Source organism: Rana temporaria, chromosome 9 (genome assembly GCF_905171775.1).
Source record: "Rana temporaria chromosome 9, aRanTem1.1, whole genome shotgun sequence".
Classification (NCBI taxonomy): Eukaryota; Metazoa; Chordata; class Amphibia; order Anura; family Ranidae; genus Rana; species Rana temporaria.
Genome location: NC_053497.1, coordinates 97942545 through 97968311, shown reverse-complemented (window position 1 = coordinate 97968311; position 25767 = coordinate 97942545). Strand labels below are relative to the sequence as shown.

The following is a 25767-nucleotide window of genomic DNA, read 5'->3' as shown; positions in this document are numbered from 1 at the left end:
AGATTGTAAACTCCCAGTGGCGTAGCTAGCACATCTGGCACCCGGGCTGGTATTTTTTTTGCAAAACTGTCTGATTCTGATAAACTGTTTTGATAAATTCCCCTAATGCCTCGTACACACGGCTGGACTTTCCAAGAAAGAAAGTCAGACAGGCTTTTTTTCTCGGAAAGTCCAGCCGTGTGTAGCCTCCATCTGACTTTTTTTGTTGTAAGTCTGACGGACTTTAGATAGAGAACCTGTTCTCTTTTTGTCCGTCAGACTTTCCACGGGTCACAGTGGACTTTTGCAAGGTCAAAATTCCAACCGTGTGTAAGAGGCATAAAGGCACATTCAGACAGACGCTGAGACAGGTCCTGTATGCTGTGCCACTTTCTGCTGCATCTGCATCCACCAGAGAGCTTCACCTATAGAAGAGGGTGCAAAGATCTAAATGCAGACACTGTGCGTTTAGATACATGTATCCCTTATCCCTTCCTGTCTGTGCGGCAAATTTTGATATTCGACTATGTCCATGCAGCTGCTCTCGGCTCTAACCCCCCCCCCCCCCCCCCCCCCCCCGCTCACTGAAACACTGGGCTGTGGAGGGGATGGGAGCAGGCTGTCGGGTGACTTCACAGAGCTGGTCCAGTCTGGAGAAAGATTGCAACCATATGGTCAGGAATCGCTCACATGCCTCCTGAACTGGCTCTGTGTCGTTAGCTGACAGCCGTTGTCAGCTGAAAATAGGTCACAGGGGGTCACAGGAGTGCAAAACTATCTGCACTGCTGTGATCCACAGGAGAAGTACAGCCAAACAAGCATTAAATCTATCACACGACATGTTTCTCTGCTCCTGTTTGACATTACTTGCAACAATTGATAAAGGGGCCTTTGCCACACCAACCACCATTTCTTGGTCAAGGGCCTCTTCTGGACCCACCTAACTCCCCCCGTTCCCAGCCTAGGGCTTCCTCTGCACCCCCATCAGCCCAAGGCCCCCAATGTACCCACCAGTCCAGGGCCTCCTCTGAGCCCACCCAGTCCGGGGCCTCCTCCGCACCTCCCCTTAGCTCAGGGCTTCCACTTCACCCCCAGTCCAAGGCCTCCTCTGGTCCCCCCCCCCAGCCCAGGCCCTCCTCCGTACCCCACCTCAGTAGAGGTTCCTCTTTGCACCCCTCCATCCAGGGTCTTCTCTGCACCCCCCCAGGCCCCCCAATCCTTTGCCATAACAACCCCAACTTCCTAGTCCAGGGCCTTCTGCACACAAACCCCTCTCCTTGTCCTAATGCCTTCCAGTTCCATAAAGGTTCTCCCATGCTGAAGCGTCACTTTGGAATTCCTTTCTATAGTGCTGGTGGGCAGGAGGAGCACAGTGATTCAGCGCTAGTGCATCTGTACAGTCTCCCTCCTATTTGGTTCTCTGGTATTTGGCAAACTATGCAGTGGGCACTGCCTGTCCATTACACTTAATTAGGTGGCAGTGACACCCTTAGAGCAACGCTTCCCAGTGCGGGTGGTGACGGAACCCCTAGTGTCACCCCTCTAAATGCGTCACCTGGGGCGTGTTCCCTCCTGCCCACCCTAGTTTCTTCCCTGTAAGCTCTAATGAGCAGGGCCCTGTGATTCCTCCTGTATTAAATTGTATTGTAACTGTACTGTCTTCCCTCATGTTGTAAAGTGGTGCGCAAACTGTTGGCATTATATAAATTCTGTATGATATTAAGTATACATATCTGGAAGCATTGTGTAAAAAGTCAGTGTATGGGACACCCCATCGTTGTCCTTGTTTACCATTGTTTGATACATTTTCTTGCTGCTGCAAGTTAGAATGCAGAGGTCATTTTTATTAACATTTAAAGGGGTTGTAAACCTTTGTGTTTTTTCACCTTAATGCATCCTATGCATTAAGGTGAAAAAACACCTTGCACTCTCCGGCCCCCCCCAGGCCGAATCATACACTCGGCAGCTATGGCCACCGATTGTATGACACAGGAGCGCGCCCACAAGGTAACCCCCTTCGGAAGAGAGCTTGCCAGAGGGGGTTAGCTTATGCGGGGAGAAGCCACAAGATCCGCCGTGGGACCCCAGAAGAGGACTATCGGGGCCACTCTGTGCAAAATTAACTGTGGAGGCAAGTATAACATGTTTTTTTTGTTTTTTAAACTGAACCTTTAGTATCCCTTTATGTCCCTTTCTGGCTATTGTTTTGTTTTATTGCGTTCGTCCACAAACTTTTGGATGCTTTTGCCTATATGTTCCTAGAAGCAAAGATCTCCTCTTCTTGGTCCCTTTATCATCTGTTCAAGGGCCAGGGAGGCATGATCTGAGAGGGCGCTGTGCAAATCTGCCTACAGTCCCAGGGCACCCTCTTGGATCACATATCTGATCGGCTTAGGATTTGGGGAGGGGTGGTGGTTATTAGCAGTGACAATGCTAACCCTCTTTATGCACAAGGAAGAAACTTTACAGGGTAACAACACTGCTGTGAATTCACTGCAGGGCATTTATTATTATGGTCACCTTGCAGAAGAAAGGCCATTCAACTGGCAGGATCACCATGTATTTTTAAGAGAAAAGAAAAGAAAATGTAGGAGGTAAGTGAAAATGGACTTCTGTTTACATTTAATCTAATCTCCAGTCCAGACTACTGTATTTATATTTGTGTGCATAGTTGTATCTTAAATTACAAAATTACTAGTTATATTAGTAGTTTTTCAGGATGTACACTTTTGATACCACTAATATTACCTTTGTTTTAAGATTATGAACTATAGGCATATATACATTGCTTTTTAGAGCTAAGGCTCCTTATAACTACTTTTTTTAAACATGTATAACATACCAACAGCAGTAAGTGCAAGTATCCAATAGAAAAAACATGTAGCTTCAATTGAAGCTAGGAAACACAGATGTTCTCAGCTGTATTCCCAGCGTGCAGTGAGTGTAGCAGTGTTGCGTTGGGAATACTCAGTCATGGGAATACACAGTCATGGAAACTTTATCAAGCTGAACTTCCCCCCACAATGAGCGGCTGGCAAAAAACATATGGACTGAGGCCAAAAAATTGCACATGGCGCTATCTCAAAATAACATTATTATGTTAAAGAAATAACATGACATAAATAATAGCAAAAATAAATATGAAATAATAGATAATTAAAAAAAAACACCCATAGCTCTCAAGTCCTGTCTGAAAAGTAGCACATAGTGAATTAATAAATGGTTGCATAAAACACATGACTAGCTCTCCTCCAATCACAGAGCTCTTCCTGCTCCAATGTATGAACTTCAACAGCTGTATACAGTGGCCAAATTTCTATGAATAACATCGGCCACAGTGTGTATAGCAGAGTGGTGCATAACAGAGAGCGAATACTCAGAGAGTAGGGCAGGGGCAGCAATAAAGAAAATTCAAAAGAAAATGGATTCCCCACTGCTGGGACATTGTATTCTGACAGTGCCTCCCACTGGTGTCAACATAGGCTAGCGCACAGGGTGTGCCAGATGTTCCTGGGCACATCCCAATCAACCCATGCACATTAGCATTAGCGTTTTGTGTGCAAGTGTGAAGATAGAAAAGATCTTCCTCTCACCGGCTCTGCCATAAGAAAAGTGCTCATGTTCTTCTATTTCACTGTGTCAGCAGGGAGATCAATGTGCCAGTGCCATATATATGTAGACAGACACACACATGTGTTTTTGAGCTTTAGGTGCACACCCTAATACAATAGGCTGTGTACACCTATGGCTGTCAGATTGTGCTGATCAGCGACTGCAGCCACTGGTTGAGAAGTTTTCCAACATTCTCCTGTGACAGAAGTTAATCAGATAGTCCACTTCTGTCAAATAGGGATGGGCGAATGGTTCTGCCTGAGTATAAGTTTGGGCCGAACTTTCGTTGTTTGGGAAACAGCCGAACTTCCGGGACGTTTGACCGTTTGTTCGTCCCCCCCCAAACCGACCACAATGCATTGCAGCTCTGAACAGTGCATTGCAAGCCCTGATTGGCTGAAGCAGTGAAAGCTTCAGCCAATCAGGGCACAGGGCACTGTCAGAGTCATTATTGGACACTGTCATCATGGCTTTATCCAATCATGGCTCATTCCCACCCCACAGTATAAAAGTATTCTTGCAATTGCAGCCATTATCAGTGTGATTTGGGTGTGGAGAAAGATAGAACAGGGCTCTGTTCAGTGCTATTATTTAGTTAGTGTGCTATACTGTGCTATTTTGCTTAAATTGTCAGTGTAGAATATTAGTTTAGTGTCAGTCTAGGGATAGTGCGAGTGTAGTGAGGAGGACCATCATTCAGCTTTGCATATTGTGCAGCTAGAGTAGGGACAGCTCAGATAGTTTCACTGTAGTGTAGTGAGACCGTGTCATTTATACATATATTAGTGTAGAGTAGGGACAGCTCAGATAGTTTCACTGTAGTGTAGTGAGACCATGTCATTTATACATATATTAGTGTAGAGTAGGGACAGCTCAGATAGTTTCACTGTAGTGTAGTGTAGTGAAACTGTGTCAGTAATCTTGACATTAGTGTATAGCTAAAGTAGGGACAGTTCAGATATTGTCAGTGTAGTGACAGTTGAACACCGTCTATTTGCTTGCGTTACTGCCAGTTTAGCGCCATTTACTTCTGTGTGCGTTACTGGCAGTTTAACGCCATATAGTATTGCGTGCGTTACTGGCAGTTTAACGCCATATAGTATTGCGTGCGTTACTGGCAGTTTAACGCCATATAGTATTGCGTGCGTTACTGCTCTCTCTCTCTCTCTCTCTCTCTCTCACTGCCAGTTTAACGCCATATACAAACATTTTGCCTTTTAGAACAATCTTATACTTTAACACAATGCCTGGAATATTTTTCCAGGAGGCAGTGTTAATAAAAGATATTGTCAAGCCCTATTTAATAAGGCAAAAATCTGTCCTATTCTTTGCACAATTTTACAGAATAAGCCTATCTGAGCAAATGCATGTTATGCCTTGAACTGCGAACTGTTCGAGGCACAAGCTGCACATACACACTAAAATGATTTATATAGAGTTGTACCATCCTAAACATTGTTCACCCCAAGAGCTGTTTATTGGTATGGGACATCATGAGTCCCATACCAACATGAGGGGGGCGGAGTCACCCGTGATGCCACGGGGAAACCGCCGGAAACCCTGTTGCATCAGAGGGGAGCGGGGTCACACGGGCACATGACGGGTGGCCCCGCCCTCAGATATTTAAGAGCTGTCACAGCGAGTCTCCCGTCATTCGGCGGGCGTCTCCCATGGAGGCGGAATCGATCGTGGTGTCGTGTATCATCGGGTCGTAAAAGGATTACATCGCTGGAATTTTTTTTCTTTTTTATTAAAGGACTTGTCCCAAGCTGTGTGTGTGTGTTTTTTTTGACAATTTTTTACACTTTTTTGGGGTGAAAGGGTAGGGGTAAATTGTACCCCGTTACCAATTCACATAGGGGGGCCCCCTCTTTTCCTGCGGCCTGCCAGGTTGCGTGCTCGGATAAGGGTCTGGTATGGATTTTTGGGGGGAACCCCACGCCATATTTTTTTTTTAATTTTGGCGCAGGGTTCCCCTTAAAATCCATACCAGACATGAAGGACCTGGTATGGAATTTGGGGGGACCCCCACGCATTTTTTTTTATATTCATACAAGACCCAAAGGGCCTGGTAATGGACTGGGGGGAACCCAATGCCGTTTTTTTCAATTACTTTTATCTGTATTGCAGAGACCCGACAATTCACACGGTCCGAATTTCCGACTAAAAGCTCACATTGAACTTTTCTTGTCGGAATTTCCAATCGCGTGTACGCTGCATAACAAACAAAGCATAAGAATTGCATAGCTTAGCCATTAAAACAACGTTTATTTGCTGTTAGTATTCTATACTGTTATAAAAGGTGTAATAATAATTATTATTACATTAATTATTCAGTTTCTCTTGATACATTAATTCTCACTAAAAGAAGTTAAGATTAATGCAGGAATGGAATTTTAGAGAAACATGATGCCATAGGGTTAACATACATTTAGCACCTACAATTACAGTCAAGATAAGAAATCCTGAGGAGTTTAAGTCAATGAATCAATTTCCACTTTAACTAAGATGTTGAACACAGGGATAGTGAGAATTGTATGATGTGTGGAGGAGATAACATTGTTAAGTTCTATTTCATAATTGTGGTTACTAACACATCTATTTCATAATACAAGTAATGTAATTGTGGTTACTCACACCAGCTTTTTGCATTTCTTCCTAATACTTCCTTTTTTTCTGGGTTCCATAAATAATGTTTAAAGTCTTGAGCCCATTCTGCCCAGGTTCTCTTCTGCTCCATCTTGTTCTGTCCCTCAGCCTGTGCATATCTTCCATCCCGATTGTCCTGAAACAGTGAGAAAGAGAGTTCCTCCCATCAGCACAATGTTTATTACCATGGAAATGTTAAAATAACATCCTACTGTGAGGATAAGTCAGTGAAGGCACACAGTAAATTTTGTTACTTCAAAACAGAACGCCAATCATGATTATAGTACAACTAATGGCAGTCTAAAAAAGTCCCAAATCTGTGTGACGCACAAGCGTGACCATCATTAGAAATCATGGGGCTATGAGCATACTTCCCTTTTTTTATAGTGGGGGGGGGGGTCACACTGATAGACCATGATAATGACCTTAACTTTGTAATATAATATTTCCTCTGTCTGTGTGTTCGCGTCTGTTCAAGCTTATTGGAATATGATCCAAGATATGCACTGTGGAATATCTTTTATAGATTGTTGATGTCTGCTGAACGTTGTTCTCCTTTTGATTGTGAACTGTCTACTGATCCATTTCTGGGTACTTTAAATATAGAGCACAGAGGTCAAAAGCTGGTAACATACAGTGCAGGGGTCAGAAGTATTTAATTACATGCTTACAGGGCACTTAAACCCCCCTCCTGCCCACACCAATTTTCATCTTTCAGAGCTGATGCACTTTGAATAACAATTGCGCGGTCATACAACACTGTACCTAAATACATTTTTTTTTTTTTTGGTATTTGATCACCTCTGCGGTTTCAATTTTTTTGTTAAAAAATAAATAAAAATACAGATTTTTTTTAAAATTATATTTTGTTATATAATTTTGCAAACGGGTAGTTTTTCTCCTTCATTGATGTACGCTGATGAGGCTGCACTGATGGGCACCGATAAGGCGGCACTGGTGGGCACTGATAGGCGGCAATGGTGGGCACTGAGAGGTGACACTGATGGGTGGCACTGAAGGGCATTGATAGGTGGCACTGAGAAGTGGCACTAAAAGGTGGCATTGATAGGTGGCACTGAGAAGTGGCACTAAAAGGTGGCATTGATAGGTGGCACTGATGGGTGGCAGTAATGGGCACTGATGGGTGGCAGTAATGGGCACTGATGGGTGGCAGTAATGGGCACTGATAGGCAGCACTGCTAGGTGGCACTGAGGAGGCACTGATAGGCAGCACTGCTAGGTGGCACTTGTAGGCATTGATAGGTGGCACTTGTGGGCATTGATAGGTGGCACTCTTGGGCATTGATAGGTGGCACTGTGGGCACTTGCAGGTGCCACTAGCTGGGGGTACTGGCAGGGGTTACTGCTGGCACATGAGGCAGATGTGCCTCCTTCCTCTTGGGACCAATGTCCCTTTCACACAAGCCAGTGATCGGCTTTTTTTCTCCTCACGCTGTTAGCGTGAGGAAAAAAAAAACAGATTACGGGCTTTTGTTTACGTCACGTGATCAGCTGTCATTGGCTGACAGCTGATCACATGGTAAGGGGCCGGGGCCGGCCTCTTACTCGGATCCATGATCACCCGAGTCTCAGTGACTCAGTGATCACAGAGCGCGCTGCACGCGAAGGGGAGGACGTCTATTGACGTCCTCCCGGCATTTGGGTTCCACGCTGTAGCCGCCATTCGGCTATGGCGTGGGCGCCAAGTGGTTAACATACAAAGGGAAGGTGCAAGTAACATACAAAATGCAAGTGTCAGAAATATCTTATGTACAGAGGGCGGGGTCCAGAATATATAAAGTACACAGTCCAGGTGTCAGAAGTATGTACCATACAGTCTACAGGAGCCAGGGGTAGGTAACATACGTACGAAGTTCAGTGGTCAGGAATGTGTATAGTGCAGGGGTCAGGAGTGAGTAACATAGTACAGTGGTGAGAGCAGGGCCGGCCCTACCATGGGACCCAATGGGACCATGGTTCCAGGCGGCATTTAGGAGGGGGCGGCAAGATGTTTTTTTTTTTTTATGAGAGGAGACTCGTAGCAGAGAGCAGAGCAGAGCAGATGCTGGTCGGCGTTGCGCTGTGTGCTGTCTCCTGCACTGGTTGCTAAAATTGCTTGCCGACCGTCACCTAGCAACCAGTGATGTCAGAGACTGCGGCCGCCCCAGCATTTACAGCGCTCAGCCTCCGCGCCAATCAATTGGTCCGCCCACCTCTTCCATCTCCTGCGTGAGGGAAGTGTGGGTTTAAGGAGAGCTGCCTGTGCGGCTGTGGCCGGCCCCGGTGACAGAGAGGGGGAGGGGGAAATCGGGGGAGATATACAGAACAGACAGCCCGCAGCTCTCCCTTCCCTGTCACAACGCCGCTGCTCCATTTACCAGAGAACTCGGCAGTGGCGCTGTGACAGGGAGAGAAGAACCACGGGCTGTCTGTACTGTATATCTCCCCCGATCGCCCCCTTCCCCCTCTGTCAGCTGGAGCTAGAAGAAAGAGAGCGCTCTAATTGGACTTGCCAGGCTGCCACCTTGCTTCCTGCTTTCCTCACCATGATTGGCCACAGCAGAGGGCCAATCAGAAGACTCTGGAGACTGGGGGCATTATGGGAAATGTAGTCCCTTAAGAGTGGCGGCCCCAGCGTGTCCACAGACACCATGCTAAAGCCCCCAGCATGCAAGCACTCTGCTGGGGGGGGGTTACAAAAGGAAAAAAGAGAATACTGTGCTCATGCTGGGGGAAGCCAGAGAGAGCCACGCTGTACCCACACAACCAGTGAGCCACGCTGTACCCACACCACCAGAGAGCCACGCTGTACCCACACCACCAGAGAGCCATGCTGTACCCACACCACCAGAGAGCCACGCTGTACCCACACAACCAGTGAGCCACGCTGCACCCGCACCAACCACAGAGTCACGCTATACCCACACCAACCAGAGAGCCACGCTGTACCAGCACCAACCCAGAGAGTCACGCTGTACCCGCACCAACCAGAGAGCCACGCTGTACCTGCACCAACCAGAGAGCCACGCTGTACCAGCACCAACCAGAGAGCCACGCTGTACCCGCACCAAACCAGAGAGCCACGCTGTACCAGCACCAACCAGAGAGCCACGCTGTACCAGCACCAACCAGAGAGCCACGCTGTACCAGCACCAACAAGAGAGCCACGCTGTACCAGCACCAACCCAGAGAGTCACGCTGTACCCGCACCAACCAGAGAGCCACGCTGTACCTGCACCAACCAGAGAGCCACGCTGTACCAGCACCAAACAGAGAGCCACGCTGTACCCGCACCAAACCAGAGAGCCACGCTGTACCAGCACCAACCAGAGAGCCACGCTGTACCAGCACCAACCAGAGAGCCACGCTGTACCAGCACCAACAAGAGAGCCACGCTGTACCCGCACCAAACCAGAGAGCCACGCTGTACCCGCACCAAACCAGAGAGCCACGCTGTACCCGCACCAACCAGAGAGGGAGTCAAGCTGTAACCGCACCACCAAAGCTCCCCGCTGGTGGCCCGAAAAGTACAGCTAAAACAAAGGTAAAGCACAGGGGGGGGGGGGGGCAGCAATTCATTCTTGGTCCCAGGAAGCACCATGTCTTGGGCTGGCACTGGGTGAGAGGTGTTTAATGAACAAAGTGTAGTTGTCAGGAGTGGGTAATGTGCATAGTTCAGGGACCTAGAGTGGGTAAAACATAGCCTTCAGGGGTCAGAAGTGTGTAATGTATGTATTATAATACTAGTAGTGAGTGTGGGGGAACAATCTAATGTAAATACTGCAAATAAATGTTGCCCAGGGCATCACCCTATGAAGTCAATAAATAAATACCTCAAGCACAGGGACTTTAAATAACATGCCACTGGTGGAACATACATAATAAAAAAAAAAACAAAAAAACACAATTACTATTTGAAAAAAATATGGGACCCTTGAATACTTTATCTTTCAGCAAAACATTGAGCAGAATAACTGACTGGCCTCCTGGAACGAAGACAGAGATGGTAAATACACCCCTTGTCTTTTTTTATGTCCCTGTATGGCATTTCTTCAATCTATCGATATTTTATAAAACAAAAACTTGTCCAAAAAGATCCGTACACCCCCCTCTTTAAGTACCACCACTGCGCCAAAAGTAACCTAAATCTGTTACAGCTGCTACTTAAAATAAATATAAATAAGCATTTTAAAAACTAAAGTAAATAGTAGCGCTAAACAGTATAAATAAATAAATCCAGTGACAGGTGATAGTGATCAACACTAATACAAACATAAACAATAATAACGTTTGTGCAAAAATAGTCCATACATGAGACAGGATCGTCTCAAACAAAGAAAGCTGAATATATCCTGATGTAAAATCTTCAAAACTTTCACCACACCGCGAGTACTCAGTGTTTCCATTCCTCTTTGGTTAAACACTCACCGAATGGCGATGCCTTGCACTCTCATGCTCGGCAAAACAGCATCAACCCTTACAGGGTTAAATATCCACCGATATCCAGACTTGACACCCGATATCATGGACTCTCCATATGTAATGAAACAAAGTGCTCCAATAGTGCAGTATTGTTGTAAAAAGTTTATTCTATTAAAACATTTCACTCACATAAGCTCAAATCAATGAAGCCTAGAGGCATCCATTTGCAGCAGCAAGCACCGGTGTAATGTGGTCTCAACAGACACAGCATAGGTGGACTGAATGTCACCAGAGAACGATCGTGATCTTCTGAGCGTCACTTTCGGTATGGCGCAAAGTGTAAAAAAATGGGTGCCGTACAGCCATGTCCCTATGTTTCTTCATAACGTCTGAAGCCTCGTACACACGACCGAGGAACTCGACGGGCGAAACACATAGTTTTCCTCGTCGAGTTCCTTGTTAGGCTGTCGAGGAATTCGACAAGGCAAGTTTCTCCATTCCCGTAGAGGAAAAAGAAGACATGCTCTCTTTTTGGCTCGACGGGATCCTCGATAGTTTCCTCGTCGAAAATGTACACACAACCAGTTTCCTCGGCAAAAAAAAAAATCCCAGCAAGTTTCTTGCTGGTTTTTGCCGAGAAACTCAGTCGTGTGTACGAGGCCTTACTCATGGGATTCCCATTTTTACACCTGACGCTATACCAGAAGTTAAATTGGTTTATCTGTCTTTCTCTTGGAAATTATTAATTAAGTCTCTGCTTGCATAAAACCACTAGAAACCCCCTCCCACAGGCCTACCTCATTTGCATTAAAAAAGAAAAAAATCTTAAAAAAAAAAAAGAAACAAAAAAAAAAAATCCCAGCACACTGGGTTTCAGAATGTTACACTTGAGTAGTTAATAAAAAAGGGTCAGATCTAATATCACACATGTAGTGACTTGTGTGGAACAGGTGTTAGAGTGTCAGTCATTGACCTCAGGGTCCTTGAGTTCCAGACCTGTGCTGGTTTATATCTGGATCTCTCTAGTTTTCCAATACAGGAGTAGCTCTTCACACAGGACCGGATGATTCTGTATGCTGCAAAGTCCATTGTTTATTATATATTTCTCATTTTTAACTTGTGCTACTAATCTGAGAGCACTGCACTGCTGAGAAAATGTGACTAAAGTGACAACAGGTAATCCTTTGGCTAATCTATTAGCTGGATTCAGAAAGATTTACGCCGGCGTATCAGTAGATACGCCGACGTAACTCTGAATCTACGCCGTCCTAAATTTAGGCGTATTCTGGAAACCAGATTCGCTTAAATTAGGCTAAGATACGAGCGGCGTAAGTCTCCTACGCCGTCGTATCTTAAAGTGTAATTTTTAGGCTGGCTGCTAGGTGGCGCTTCCGTTGAGTAGAATATGTAAATGACTAGATACGCCGATTCATGAACGTACGTGCGCCCGGCGCTGTTTCCGTAAGAGATACGCCGCGTAAAGATAAAGCTGCCCCCTAGGTGGCGTAGCCAATGTTAAGTATGGCCGTCGTTCCCGCGTCGAAATTTGAAAATTTTACGTTGGTTGCGTAAGTCGTCCGTGAATGGGGCTGGACGTAATTTACATTCACGTCGAAACCAATACGTCCTTGCGGCGTACTTTGGAGCAATGCACACTGGGATATGTACACGGACAGCACATGCGCCGTTCGTAAAAAACGTCAATCACGTCGGGTCACGAGTAATTTACATAAAACACGCCCCCATCCTCATTTGAATTAGGCGCGCTTACGCCGGCCCCATTTACGCTACGCCGCCGTAAGTTAGGAGGCAAGTGCTTTGTGAATACAGTACTTGCCTCTCTGACTTAAGGCGGCGTAGCGTAAATACGATAGGCTACTAGGGTTGCCACCTCATCCCTTTAAAACCGAACACATATGAATTACACGGGTTCTGTGGCTGATTAAGGTGGTAATTAAACTCATTTGTTGCCTTATCTGCATTAAATTAACCTCAGAACCTCTGTAATTCATCTGTGTTCGGGTTTAAAGGGATGAGGTGGCAACCCTATACGCTAAACCGACTTGAATATGCGGCGCTCTCTGAATCTGGCTATGTTTTTCCACACATATTGCAGCAGTTGCCCTCATTGTAGGTTCTTGCTCCTGAACCTCTAGGTTTAGGAAATTAAGACATTTTTTTTTTATTGCATTTTAATCTAAATATGAGATATCTCATATTTAAGAGGACCTGTCATGCTTTTTTCTATTACAAGGAATGTTTACATTCCTTGTAATAGGAATAAAAGTGACCCATTTTTTTTTTAAAACAGTGTAAAAATGTATAAAATAAATTAAAATAAATAAGAAAACACAAAAATATGTTTTTAAAGCGCCCCGTCCCGACTAGCTCGTGCGCAGAAGCGAACACATATGTGAGTAGCGCCCGCATATGAAAACGGTCTTCAAACTGCACAAGTGAGGTATCGCCGTGATCGTTAGAGCGAGAGCAATAATTCTAGCCCTAGACCTCCTCTGTAACTCAAAAGTGCAACCTATAGAATTTTTTAAACGTCGCCTATGGAGATTTTTAAGGGGGAAAAGTTTGACACCATTCCACGAGTGGGCGCAATTTTGAAGCGTGACATGTTGGGTGTCATTTTACTCGGCGTAACATTATCTTTCACAATATAAAAAAAAAATGGGCTAACTTTACTGTTGTCTTATTTTTTGATAAAAAAAAAAAATTAAATTAAAAAAAAAGTGCGCTTGTAAACCGCTGCACAAATACGGTGTGACAAAAAGTATTGCAATGACCGCCATTGTATTCTCTAGGGTGTTAGAAAAAAATATATAAAATATTTGGGGGTTCTAAGTAATTTTCTAGCAAAAAAAACAGTTTTAATCTTGTAAACACAGAGTCTGAAAAACAGGCAAGGTCCTTAACCACTTCCCGATGGCCGTACGAATATGTGCGGCCGCGGGGTGGTTCTAAATCTCTGACAGGACGCATATATGCCTCCTCCGCTCTTCCAGGCCACTAGAGGGCGCGCACATGCCCACTGCATTCCAGAGCACTCGCAATCGGCGGTTACAGGGACAAGGACATGGATCTCTGTGTGTAAACACAGAGATCCATGTCCTGTCAGGGGAGAGAGGAGACCGATCTGTGTCCCTTGTACATAGGGACACAGCATCGGTCACCTCCCCCAGTCACCCCCCTCCCCCCACAGTTAGAACACACCCAGGGAATACATTTAACCCCTTCCATGCCCCCCTAGTGTTAACCCCTTCACTGCCAGTCACATTTATACAGTAATCGGTGCATTTTTATAGCACTGATCGCAGTATAAATGTGAATGGCGCCAAAAATGTGTCAAAAGTGTCCGATGTGTCCGCCATAACGTCGCAGTCCCAATAAAAATCGCAGATCGCCGCCATTACTAGTAAAAAAAAATAATAATAAAAATTAATAATAATTCTGTCCCCTATTTTGTAAGCGCTATAACTTTTGAGCAAACCAGTCGCTTATTGCGATTTTTTTTTTTTACCAAAAATATGTAGAAGAATACGTATCGGTCTAAACTGAGAAAAAAAAATTTTTTTTTTTTTTTTTTTTTTGGGCTATTTATTATAGTAACAAGTAAAAAATATTGACTTTTTTTCAAAATTTTCGCTCTTTTTTTGTTTATAGCGCAAAAAATAAAAACCGCAGAGATGATCAAATACCACCAAAAGAAAGCTCTATTTGTGGGGAAAAAAGGACGCCAATTTTGTTTGGGAGCCACGTCGCACGACCGCGCAATTGTCAGTTAAAGCGACGCAGTGCCAGAAGCTGAAATTTCACCTGGTCAGGAAGGGGTATACGTGCCCAGTAAGGAAGTGGTTAAAAAAAAAATGAGATCCTGGATCATAGCAAAAATGCATATAAAATATCACAATATATTGTAGACATTTAACAAATCACAAAAAAAATGATATTTTGGGGCTCCAGCAGGCCCGAGTTGGGCATTAGGTCTGGAGCCTGCCTCTCATGTCTTCTTTTTGGTCTGTGAGCTTCTATTTTCTGGTCCAACAGCGATGTATGAGAGACAGGATTGCTGTGCCAAACTGCACACTTCATTGATTCATTTTGTAAACCAAACTGTTGGTGCTATAAAAATCCTGCATAATAATAAAAGTAGTGATTATATAAAAAGGCACTCCTCAGGTTTTGGGGCTCTTCCCTTCAGGTACGTGCGGGTGTCTCTAGGTTCCTGCTTTTAAATGTTACTACCAATTTACCCAGCTGTAGCAAGTGTTTAATGCTGGCCATACACTCCACGAAAAATCGTCCGAACTTTCGAAAAACGAAAGTTCGGTCGTGAGCGCAAACGATACTGCCATCATGTAATGACCGCTAAATCGTTTAGTGGACATAAATAAAAAAAAATGGTTCGTTTTTTTTACATATACCTAGTGCAGAAAGTTCGGACAGGAAACACATTAACCTTCCGATTTATCGTTTGTTCGGCAGAAAATTTCCAAACTTGTCCTTCGTTTTTTTTTGGCTCAAAAATGTCCAAACGATTATGTGCCCATTAACTGTTCGAAAAACAAAAGATCTTTCTTAACGACCGAATGTCGGCCGAATTTTCATATAGTGTATGGCCAGCATTAGTTACAATTCATTCATATAAAAGCTACCAAGCTAAACAGTTTGTCCATCTTCAGTGATACCAGCTGCTTTCAGGAGGACCTAAATGATGGCTAATGACATTCCAGCACCCAGCACAGCAATAAAAAGTCCCAGCTGAGTCTTTGCACCATGCCAAGTTAGAAATGAAAGCAAACAATGTCCCAGGAGTGAATCCAACACAGCAAATATGTCCTGGCGTTACTGGCTGTGATACTGACCTGCTAGAACTGGCTGTAGCCTGTGTTACTGTGTAGCAGCAAGCAATTCTGGAACAGGTAATCAGCTGCGTATAAAATTACATCACACTGCCTAATGATGGAACAAATATATATTTTTAATTTTATGACTCATAGGCCCCTTTCACACTGGGGCGGGAGGCACGGTGGCGGCCGCTAGCGGTGCGGTATTAACCCCCCCCTAGCGGCCGATAAAGGGTTAATACCGCCCGCAATGCACCTCTGCAGAGGCGCATTGCGGGCGGTATTGCCGCGGTTTCCCATTGTTTTAAATGGGAAGGAGCAGTATTTTTAGGAGGTATAGCAGCGCTATTTTTAGCGCTGTACCGCCTGAAAAACTCCCCAGTGTGAAAGGGGTCTTAATCTGGAACTATGGGCAAAATAAAAAGTGACACATAAGATGCAAGTTGTAGTTTTATTACCTGTTGATTCTGTCAGTAAGTATGTTATTTTTCAACTTCCTTTAACATATCCAGCTGTCCAGTAAAAATGGCAGTTAAAGGGTTGAGATTTATTATATAACTCCGGCAGGGGTGCTTACAATGGTCAGCTTGTATTCATTAAAGAGGAGTTCCACCTAAAAATGGAACTTCCTCTTAACCCACTCCTCGCCCCCTTACATGCCACATTTGGCATGTAATTTTTTTGGGGGGGGAGTGGGGGCTTCAGGAGAAGGGGACTTCCTGTCCCACTTCCTCCTTCCGCCGAGGGGCTGGAAAGGCGATTAGCTTAATCGCCTTTTCACAGCCCCTCCCTGTAGGCGAGCGCCTGTCCAATCGGACGGCGTTGCGCCGCTCGCGCATGCGCACTGCCGCTCACGCATGCGCACTGCCGCTCGCGCATGCGCAGTGGGTGCCCGGCCGTGAAGCCGAAAGCTGTCACTGCCGGGTGCCCACACTAAGAATGAAGACGCCGGCCGGCGAGGGGGGGCGAGGAGCGGAGCCCCAGCCGGCGCGTCGCTGGAGCCATGGAGCAGGTAAGTGTCAGTTTTTTTAAAAGCCAGCAGCTACACTTTTTGTAGCTGCTGACTTTTAATAAACTTAAAAAAAAGGTGGAAAACTCCTTTAAGTTAAAGTGGTCTAAAGGCAATTATTATTTTTTTTGCACTAATGCATTCTCTACATTAAAGTGTTTACAAACCATCACTTTGTAAAACAATCCATTCAGTTTAAAATATAAATGAAAGGGAAAACATTTGTGTATAGATTTGTTCAAAAATAAGCTGCGCTCAAATTTCATAACATGTAACAAAATGAATAAAACAAAGAAAGATGATCTAATAACTATGGATGTGCCAATAGCCAATTTAGATCAAACCAGTGAGAATAAATTCAGTAACATAACTGATCCAATAAAAGCCTTTGGTGGTGTTAAGTCACAAGATCACTTTCCAAGGTGTTGGATGGTGGTGAAGATCCATCAGAATTACTGAGCACTTTTATTGGATAATTTATGTTACTGGACTTATTCTCACTGGTTTGACCTAAATTGGCTATTGGCACACCCATAGTTATTGGATCATCTTTCTTTGTTTTATTCATTTTGTTACATGTGTTTATATGTTATGCTAATTGAGCGCAGCTTATTTTTTAACACGTTTTTAGCTGAGGTTCAATACCACTGCACAGAACAGGTAAGTATATCATTATTTAAAATTTTAATAAAAAAAATTGTGACTTTATTTTAATTTTTAAAACATTTATCCCAAAAGGAATAAGCACAATTTTTCTAGCTGCTAAATAATGTTAGCTTAAAGCGGAGGTTCACCCACAATAGATAGCTAGATTCACAGAGAGTTACGGCGGCGTATCAGTAGATACGCCGTTGTAACTCTGAATCTACGCCGTCGTAAATTTAAGTGTATTCTGCAAACCAGATACGCTTAAATTAGGCTAAGATACGAGCGGCGTAGGTCTCCTACGCCGTCGTATCTTAGGGTGTATATTTACGCTGGCCGCTAGGTGGCGCTTACGTTGTTTGCCGCGTTGAATATGCAAATGAGCAAGAAACGCCGATTCACGAACGTACGTGCGCCCGTCGCAATTAGTTACGCCGTTTACGTTAGAGATACGCCGGCGTAAAGATAAAGCTGCTCCCTAGGTGGGGCAGCCCATGCAAGGTATGGACGTCGGAACAGGCCTATCTTTTTACGTCGTTTGCGTAAGTCGTACGCTAATAGGGCTGTTCGTAAGTTACGTTCACGTCGTAGGCAGTGTTCGACATATCTTAGGCATTCTATCCGACGCATGCGCACTGGGATTCTTTCACGAACGGCGCATGCGCCGTTCGTAAAAAAATTCAAATACGTGGGATTACACTAAATTTAAATAAAACACGCCCACATCATCCACATTTGAATTAGGCGGGCTTACGCCAGACCACATACGCTACGCCGCTGTAACTTAGGGCGCAAGTTCTTTCTGAATACGGAACTTGCGCCCTAATTTACGGCGGCGTAACGTATATGAGATACGTTACGCCCGCCGACAGATACACTCCTGTATCTGAATCTGGCTAATAAACGTTGTCTTAATAAGATCTGCAGCCTTAATACATTTAAAATCCACAGGGTTTTTTTCCGTCATCATTTTATTAACTTAATTCGGAGGGATTAAATCTTGCTTCCGGGTACTGTTCCCTGCGGGAGTGGGCGTATCTATCCCTTTCCCCCCCCGACGCCTCAGAGTGTGCAGGGAACTGTGCGCAATGTCTCCAGGGAGTTTTTTGTCATGATTCCCAGGAGACGATCTGTACCTGTAGCAATAGAATTCTCGCGTTATGTCCCTTGTCACGTGATTCGACAAGCGGGTCACGTGACTCGACATCACCGCTTCCCGGAAAGTCTTTGCTTGTGGGCTTCAGAATGCCCACAAGCAAGATGGAAAACGCCTGCCTGATTTTTTATAAGTTGTTCTTCCACACGGAAACCGATGGGATCGTTTGACAAGCGGCTAACAAGTGGGGCTTATAATGATATATGTAACACTAGTTATTGAATCTTAATAGAAAAAAGTGAAAAACCGCGGAACCTCCGCTTTAAATTAGACTTTAAATTATTAGTCACTTATGTAAAATGACAATGCTGCTGTCCAAGTGTGTCTAGGTTGCTCATCCATAGACAAAGGCGAGAAGTGAGTGTAACCACCTGCATCGCAAGCTGAAAAAAAAAAATGAATGCAGCCACCACATCTAATGATTGGTAAGCTGAAATAAAAATTGTGTTTTCGGGTTAATAACTTTGAAGATGTTATGAAGCCTGTTTTGCAGTAGCTGCTTTTCTGCTGCATTACGTCTGGTTATATGGTTGCATTCGTGTGTGGCAGAACCCCTAATAAGGCAAGGAACCAGTGAATGGAGAAAGAGGGGCGGGGGAGGGGGACACAAGAAATCAACACTTCTAGAGGTGTCAGTTCTGACGAAAATTCAGTAGGCTCTACATCAAAGCGATGTTTGGCAGTGTGGCATAAGAAGAGGTATGTATTATACAGTATATATATATATATATATATATATATATATATATATATATATATTACAGGTACAGCAGTAGTAATTTTAACTTTCAATTTTGTGACAAAGTCACTTTACTGCTTAGTTAAGATAATCTTCTGGATATTGGTTACTGTATGTCATTATAAAATCTAAGCTATAAACTCCTACCATAAACCCAAAACATGCCTGTTATTCATTATATGATTCCCTGCCTTATTACAGGACAACAATATACTTTATTCATCATTATGTACAAACTTGCCAACTGTCCCGTTTTTAAAGGGACAGTCCCGTTATTTGGGACCTAGTCCCAGCTAATTTAGCCTGCCGGGACTTGTCCCGGCTATTGGGGAAGGCAGGTGCGGCTTCTGGGTCTCGGCAGGGACCTGAGCCTGCGGTGTGTGTTTGGGATGCAAAGCTCCTTTCTGTTCCCTCCCCTCTCTCCAGTCTCGTGCTGCCTGTGCGGGGTCCTTGTTATCTCTGACTCAGCCTCCCCTCCAATCAGCAGCGCGCTGTGCTGTGAGACCTGGGAGGCGGAGCTCACTGTAGCTCCTGTCGGCTGGCCAGAGGAAGGGAGGAGGTGAGAAGCTGAACTTTTCTGGGAGAAGTTTCCTAGGGTGGATAGTAGTACACACTTTCAAGGAGATTTTTTCTTAGGAGAAGAATCGGGGGAGATAGTGAGTTTGAGTGTGGGGGAGGGGAGGGAGGGATGAGGTCTGCAGCCCAAACACATTTTGACAGATCACTTCTAAGCATGAACACTCTGTGCAAACATCATCCAATCCAATTGCTCAGACTAGATAATGTGGGGTCATTTATAGCCATTCATGTAACCTGTGTGTGTATGTGGTGAGTTCACACTTCTCATTGCACAGACTCAGAACCTGTATACATGTACAATCAGAAGTGTGAACTCACCACATACACACACAGGTTACATGAATGGCTATAAATGACTCCACATTATCTAGTCTGAGCAATTGGATTGGATGCAGAGTGCTATAAACTGGATTACATAGATCTGTACTTACATCTAGTACTGTTGTAGGATTCATTGTTTTAAATGTTTTTAGTGGATGAGTTTTTTTATTATTATATACATCGCTATCTGACCACTTCTCAGTCCCCCTCTACTGTACATACTGCCCCCAGCTTGCATCACCCCCAGATCACATCATACAGACATCACTCCGAGCGAAATACCCCCCCCCCCCCCCGCTGAGGGACATCATTCCATGGTCACTTTCCTTCCCTTATCTTCCCAACATCACTTCCTGATTACCCCATAGACACCACAAGAAATAACTCTCCATTATGCCATACCCTCCAAACTCCTCTCCTGTACTAACTGTGCCCATCATACCCTCTGCACTCCTCCTCCTCTCCTGTACTAACTGTGCCCATCATACCCTCTGCACTCCTCCTCCTCTCCTGTACATACTGCCCCATTATACCCTCTGCACTCCTCCTCCTCTCCTGTACATACTGCCCCAGCATACCCTCTGCACTCCTCCTCCTCTCCTGTACATACTGCCCCATTATACCCTCTGCACTCCTCCTCCTCTCCTGTACATACTGCCCCAGCATACCCTCTGCACTCCTCCTCCTCCTCTTCTGTACATACTGCCCCAGCATACCCTCTGCACTCCTCCTCCTCTCCTGTACATACTGCCCCATTATACCCTCTGCACTCCTCCTCCTATCCTGTACATACTGCCCCAGCATACCCTCTGCACTCCTCCTCCTCCTCTTCTGTACATACTGCCCCAGCATACCCTCTGCACTCCTCCTCCTCTCCTGTACATACTGCCCCATCATACCCTCTGCACTCCTCCTCTCCTGTACACACTGCCCCCATCATACCCTCTGCACTCCTCCTGCTCTCGTGTACACACTGCCCCCATCATACCCTCTGCACTCCTCCTGCTCTCGTGTACACACTGCCCCCATCATACCCTCTGCACTCCTCCTCCTCTCGTGTACACACTGCCCCCATCATACCCTCTGCACTCCTCCTGCTCTCGTGTACACACTGCCCCCATCATACCCTCTGCACTCCTCCTGCTCTCGTGTACACACTGCCCCCATCATACCCTCTGCACTCCTCCTCCTCTCGTGTACACACTGCCCCCATCATACCCTCTGCACTCCGCCTCCTCTCCTGTATACACTGCCCCCATCATACCCTCTGCACTCCTCCTCCTCTCCTGTACACACTGCCCCCATCATACCCTCTGCACTCCTCCTCCTCTCCTGTACATACTGCCCCCATCATACCCTCTGCACTCCTCCTCCTCTCCTGTACACACTGCCCCCATCATACCCTCTGCACTCCTCCTCCTCTCCTGTACACACTCCCCCCATCATACCCTCTGCACTCCTCCTCCTCTCCTGTACACACTGCCCCCATCATACCCTCTGCACTCCTCCTCCTCTCTTGTACACACTGCCCCCATCATACCCTCTGCACTCCTCCTCCTCTCCTGTACACACTGCCCCCATCATACCCTCTGCACTCCTCCTCCTCTCCTGTACACACTGCCCCCATCATACCCTCTGCACTCCTCCTCCTCTCCTGTACACACTGCCCCCATCATACCCTCTGCACTCCTCCTCCTCTCCTGTACACACTGCCCCCATCATACCCTCTGCACTCCTCCTCCTCTCCTGTACACACTGCCCCCATCATACCCTCTGCACTCCTCCTCCTCTCCTGTACACACTGCCCCCATCATACCCTCTGCACTCCTCCTCCTCTCCTGTACACACTGCCCCCATCATACCCTCTGCACTCCTCCTCCTCTCCTGTACATACTGCGGAGTGGGTGGAGCTTCGGGGAAGTGAGTGTGGTAATTAATTAATAGCTGTGCTGCAAAGTGTCCCTGGAATTTTTTTTCAAATGTTGGCAACTATGATATGTATGGTCTTCAATATAGTGCACTATGTTGCTAGTGCAACACAAGCACAGTCTCCAGCCCTTTTCAGATTGTAAGTACAGTTATTTATATACTCACCACTGGATGAAGTAAGATACCATGTTGGTCTGAGGAATTCCTTTCCATACTACATTGAAAAAAATACAAGAAGGAACATGGAATATGATCAGACACTGGAAGCATAATAAAGAAATCAAATGTTATATTCTGCTATGCATGCCTTGCATACATATGTTTACATTTTTTTATATATATATATATATATATATATATATATATATATATATATATATATATATATATTGTATTAAATAGTTTGCAAGGTTACATTCAAAAAGCCTATAGTCTGGATTGTCTTGATCCCATATATCACAACATTATTGAAGCTTGAGAAGGACAATGCTTTCTAATACAGTATTTTGAAGATCAATATAAATATGTCTTATCACCTATTCAACAAAAATATACAGTATCTCACAAAAGTGAGTACACCCTCACATTTTTGTAAATCTAATTGCGCGGTCATGCGACACTGTACCCAAATACATTTTGATAATTTTTTCCCCCACAAATATCGGTATTCGATCACCTCTGCGGTTTTTATTTTTTGCGCTATTAAACAAAAAAGAGCAAAAATTTAAAAAAAAACACAATATTTATTACTTTTTGCTATAATAAATATCCCAATTTAAAAAATAAATAAAAACAATTTTTTCCTCAGTTTAGGCCGATATGCATTCTTCTACATAGTTTTGGTAAAAAAGCACAATAAGCGTATATTGATTGGATTGCACAAAAGTTATAGCGTGTACAAAATAGGGGATAGAATTATGGCATTTTTATTATTATTATTTTTTTTTACTAGTAATGGTGGCGATCTGCGATTTTTGTCAGGACTGCGACATTGCGGCGGACAGATTTTTTACACTATTTTTGGACCATTCACATTTATACAACGAACAGTGCTATACATATGCACAGATTACCGTATAAATGTTACTGGCAGGGAAGGAGTTAACACTAGGGGGCGATCAAGGGGTTAAATGTGTTCCCTAGGGAGTGATTCTAACTGTGGGGGGAGGAGACTGACTGGGGGAGGTGACCGATCGGTGTCCCTATGTACAAGGGACACACCATTGGTCTCCTCTCCCTGACAGGATGTGGATCTCTGTGTTTACACACAGAGATCCACGTCCCTGCTCTGTGACGAGCAATCGCGGGTGCCCGGCGGACATTGCGGCGGTCAGGCACGCGCGTCGGGCCCCCAGTGGTGTGAAGAGTGCGCACTCTCAACACTGCAGGGAATCCCAGGACGTTATATGACGGCCACCCGGAGGGGTGAAAGGTTCCTGCGGCCGTAATTTGACTATGCTTCGGGAAGTGATGAGAAGAAAAGTAACCGCTCAGATGAACCAAGGAACTTTTACTCACTGGATCCAAACCGTGGGTGCCGGCAAACAATCAGGAAAAGGCTAACGCGTTTTGCACTGTGCTTCGATGCTTATTTTAGCTATGAATAAGCACTGAAGCACAGTGCGAAACGTGTTAGCCTTTTCCTGATTGTTTGCTGGTTTCAGAGGAGCTGAAACTTTCTTTGGAGAAGTGCCAGTTCTGCCACCTCTCTATCATCTATCTGAATTATGTTGTTGTCAGGATCTCTACCGTGCCAAACAGACAGCGAGGCGTGGTCGTCCCCCAGTTGGCTCTGGGTGGAATTGAACCCAGGACCTCTCCATTGCTGGTCCAGGTCTTTGCCTCTGAGCCACTGCTCAGTGTTATTCTTCTTGCTGTCCGTCGGTGCCTGGTTCTGAACTCGTGCTACTTTGGACCAATCAGTGGCCTGAGCGGCCTATTTAAGCCAGCCCCTTCCTCTTTGCAAATTGCTGGTTCGTTACAGCTTCTGGATTTACCTTGCTGCTGAAAACCTTGTTTGGATATCTTGTTTACCTGACCCTTGGCCTGCTTTTGGATTGTCGCTTTCTGTAACCCTTTGACCCCGGCTCGGACTTGGACTACCTGATCTCTTTATTCCCTGACCTTGGCTTTGAACTTCGGATACCCTACCTGCTCCAACCCCTGACCTCGGCTTGTTCTCTGGATTATTTTTCAGCCTTGTTCCTGTTTGAGCACCTTCTGTTTGGACTATTTCCCGTGTGCTTCTGAACAGCCTCCAGTGAGCTTTGGCTATCCAGTTCCCGGTCCACCTTGGATTCCCTCCTGCCACTGGACCCGGTGCCTCTTGGTGCGTCCTTCCTTCTGTCTCAAACCCCAGCGGGTGGATCGCATCGAGTCGCAAAGGTGAGCCGCCCTTGGCATCTCGGCCTCGGTAAGTAACATTCCTGACAGTTGTTTTTTCACCAGTGGGTGTAGCCATGGACCTCAGGAAGTTGGAAGCTGTTGTTACTTGCCAAGACGAAGGTTTGTGGAAGGTTTTGCCAAGATAGCCTTATCCCTCACTAGCATTCTAAAGAATGTGGAAAAGAATTTAAAGTTTTCAAAGCAAATTCACCAAACTAAAGGGCTGAATAAATCCAGGCTGTTGATACAAGAAGAGTGGTCCAATTAATGCAAACAGGCCTTTAAACAGCTAAAGCTAAAGTTTAACTGGCACCTGTTCTTCTAACCTATGCTGATCCTGCTTGGCCCTACAAAATACATATTAGTAGTGGGGGGTTTGGTGGAGTATTGTATCAAGAACATGATAGTTGTCTAAACCCCATTGCATACGTTAGTCAGAGTCGTACCCTGCTGAGAAGAGCTATCCTGCTCACTAACTGCAGTTCTTGGTCTTTAAATGGGCAGTGGTGGGCACACTGAATGATTACTTATATGGGGCAGAGTTCAAAATCAAGACAGACAACAACCTACTAACTTACATTCTTACTATTGCCAAGTTAGACATTACTGGACACTGATGGCTGGCAGATTTTCAATGGCATGGAATTGAGTATCAAGCCTTTAGGGTGAAAAGGGCAGAGGCCATTTTGATTACTGCAATAGAGTCCCCAAGCTTTACTGTAACCTGACTCAGATCCTTGGTTAAAAGGAACTAAGGAGGGATCAAGTGGAAGACACCATCTGCTATCTAACTTTGAAATCTCTTGAAAGTCACTGAACAGGGCTTTTACTGACTAATTCTTCAAAGGGAACCATGTTGATTCATAGTGAGTAGAATTTGCTCTTAAGCCCTGTACACACGATCGGTTTGTCTGATGAAAACAGACCGATGGACCGTTTTCATCGGACAAACCGATCGTGTGTGGGCCCCATCAGTGAAAAAAATAGAACATGTTTTAAAATAATCCTATGGATAAAAAACCGATAGAAAAAAAACAATCGTCTGTGTGGAAGTCCATCGGTCAAAAATCCACGCATGCTCAGAATCAAGTTGAAACTTCATTTTTCTCAGCACGTCACAGTGTTTTACATCACCGAGTTTGGACACGGTCGGATTTTTGACCGATGGTGTGTAGGCAAGACCGATGAAAGTCAGTTTCATCGGATATCCGACGAAAAAATCCATCAGATTAGATTCCATCAGATATCGATCGTGTGTACAGGGCTTAACTCTGATGTACTGATCAAACTAGCAGGAGGAAAGTTCAAAACAAATTTTAGTATTATTTTACTGAAAGGGTAGTTGATGCTTGGAATAGAATAGAAAAAATAAAGTGGGCCGATTGATGGCCCACTTGGACTTTTTTTCTGCCATCACTTCTATGTTTCTCTTTACAGAATGGCCCCCTTTGATGAAAAAAAAAAATACAGTAGTACAGTGCTGCCA

At 44.9% G+C, this 25767-nt stretch overlaps 1 protein-coding gene across 2 annotated transcripts in view; it reads right to left on the bottom strand.

The window, feature by feature from the left end:
• Positions 1-25767, bottom strand: part of ATP1B4 (ATPase Na+/K+ transporting family member beta 4) — a 71732-nt gene that overhangs the window by 40686 nt on the left and 5279 nt on the right. The window contains exons 2-4 of one of the 2 annotated variants that reach the window (XM_040323943.1): positions 22062-22110; positions 15537-15627; positions 6229-6376 (exon numbers count right to left, since the gene is read on the bottom strand). In XM_040323943.1, the coding sequence (XP_040179877.1) occupies positions 6229-6331 (103 nt within the window). In that variant the 5' untranslated portion in view covers positions 6332-6376; positions 15537-15627; positions 22062-22110. The remainder of the gene's footprint in view (positions 1-6228; positions 6377-15536; positions 15628-22061; positions 22111-25767) is intronic. The other variant, XM_040323942.1, reaches the window with a different exon arrangement.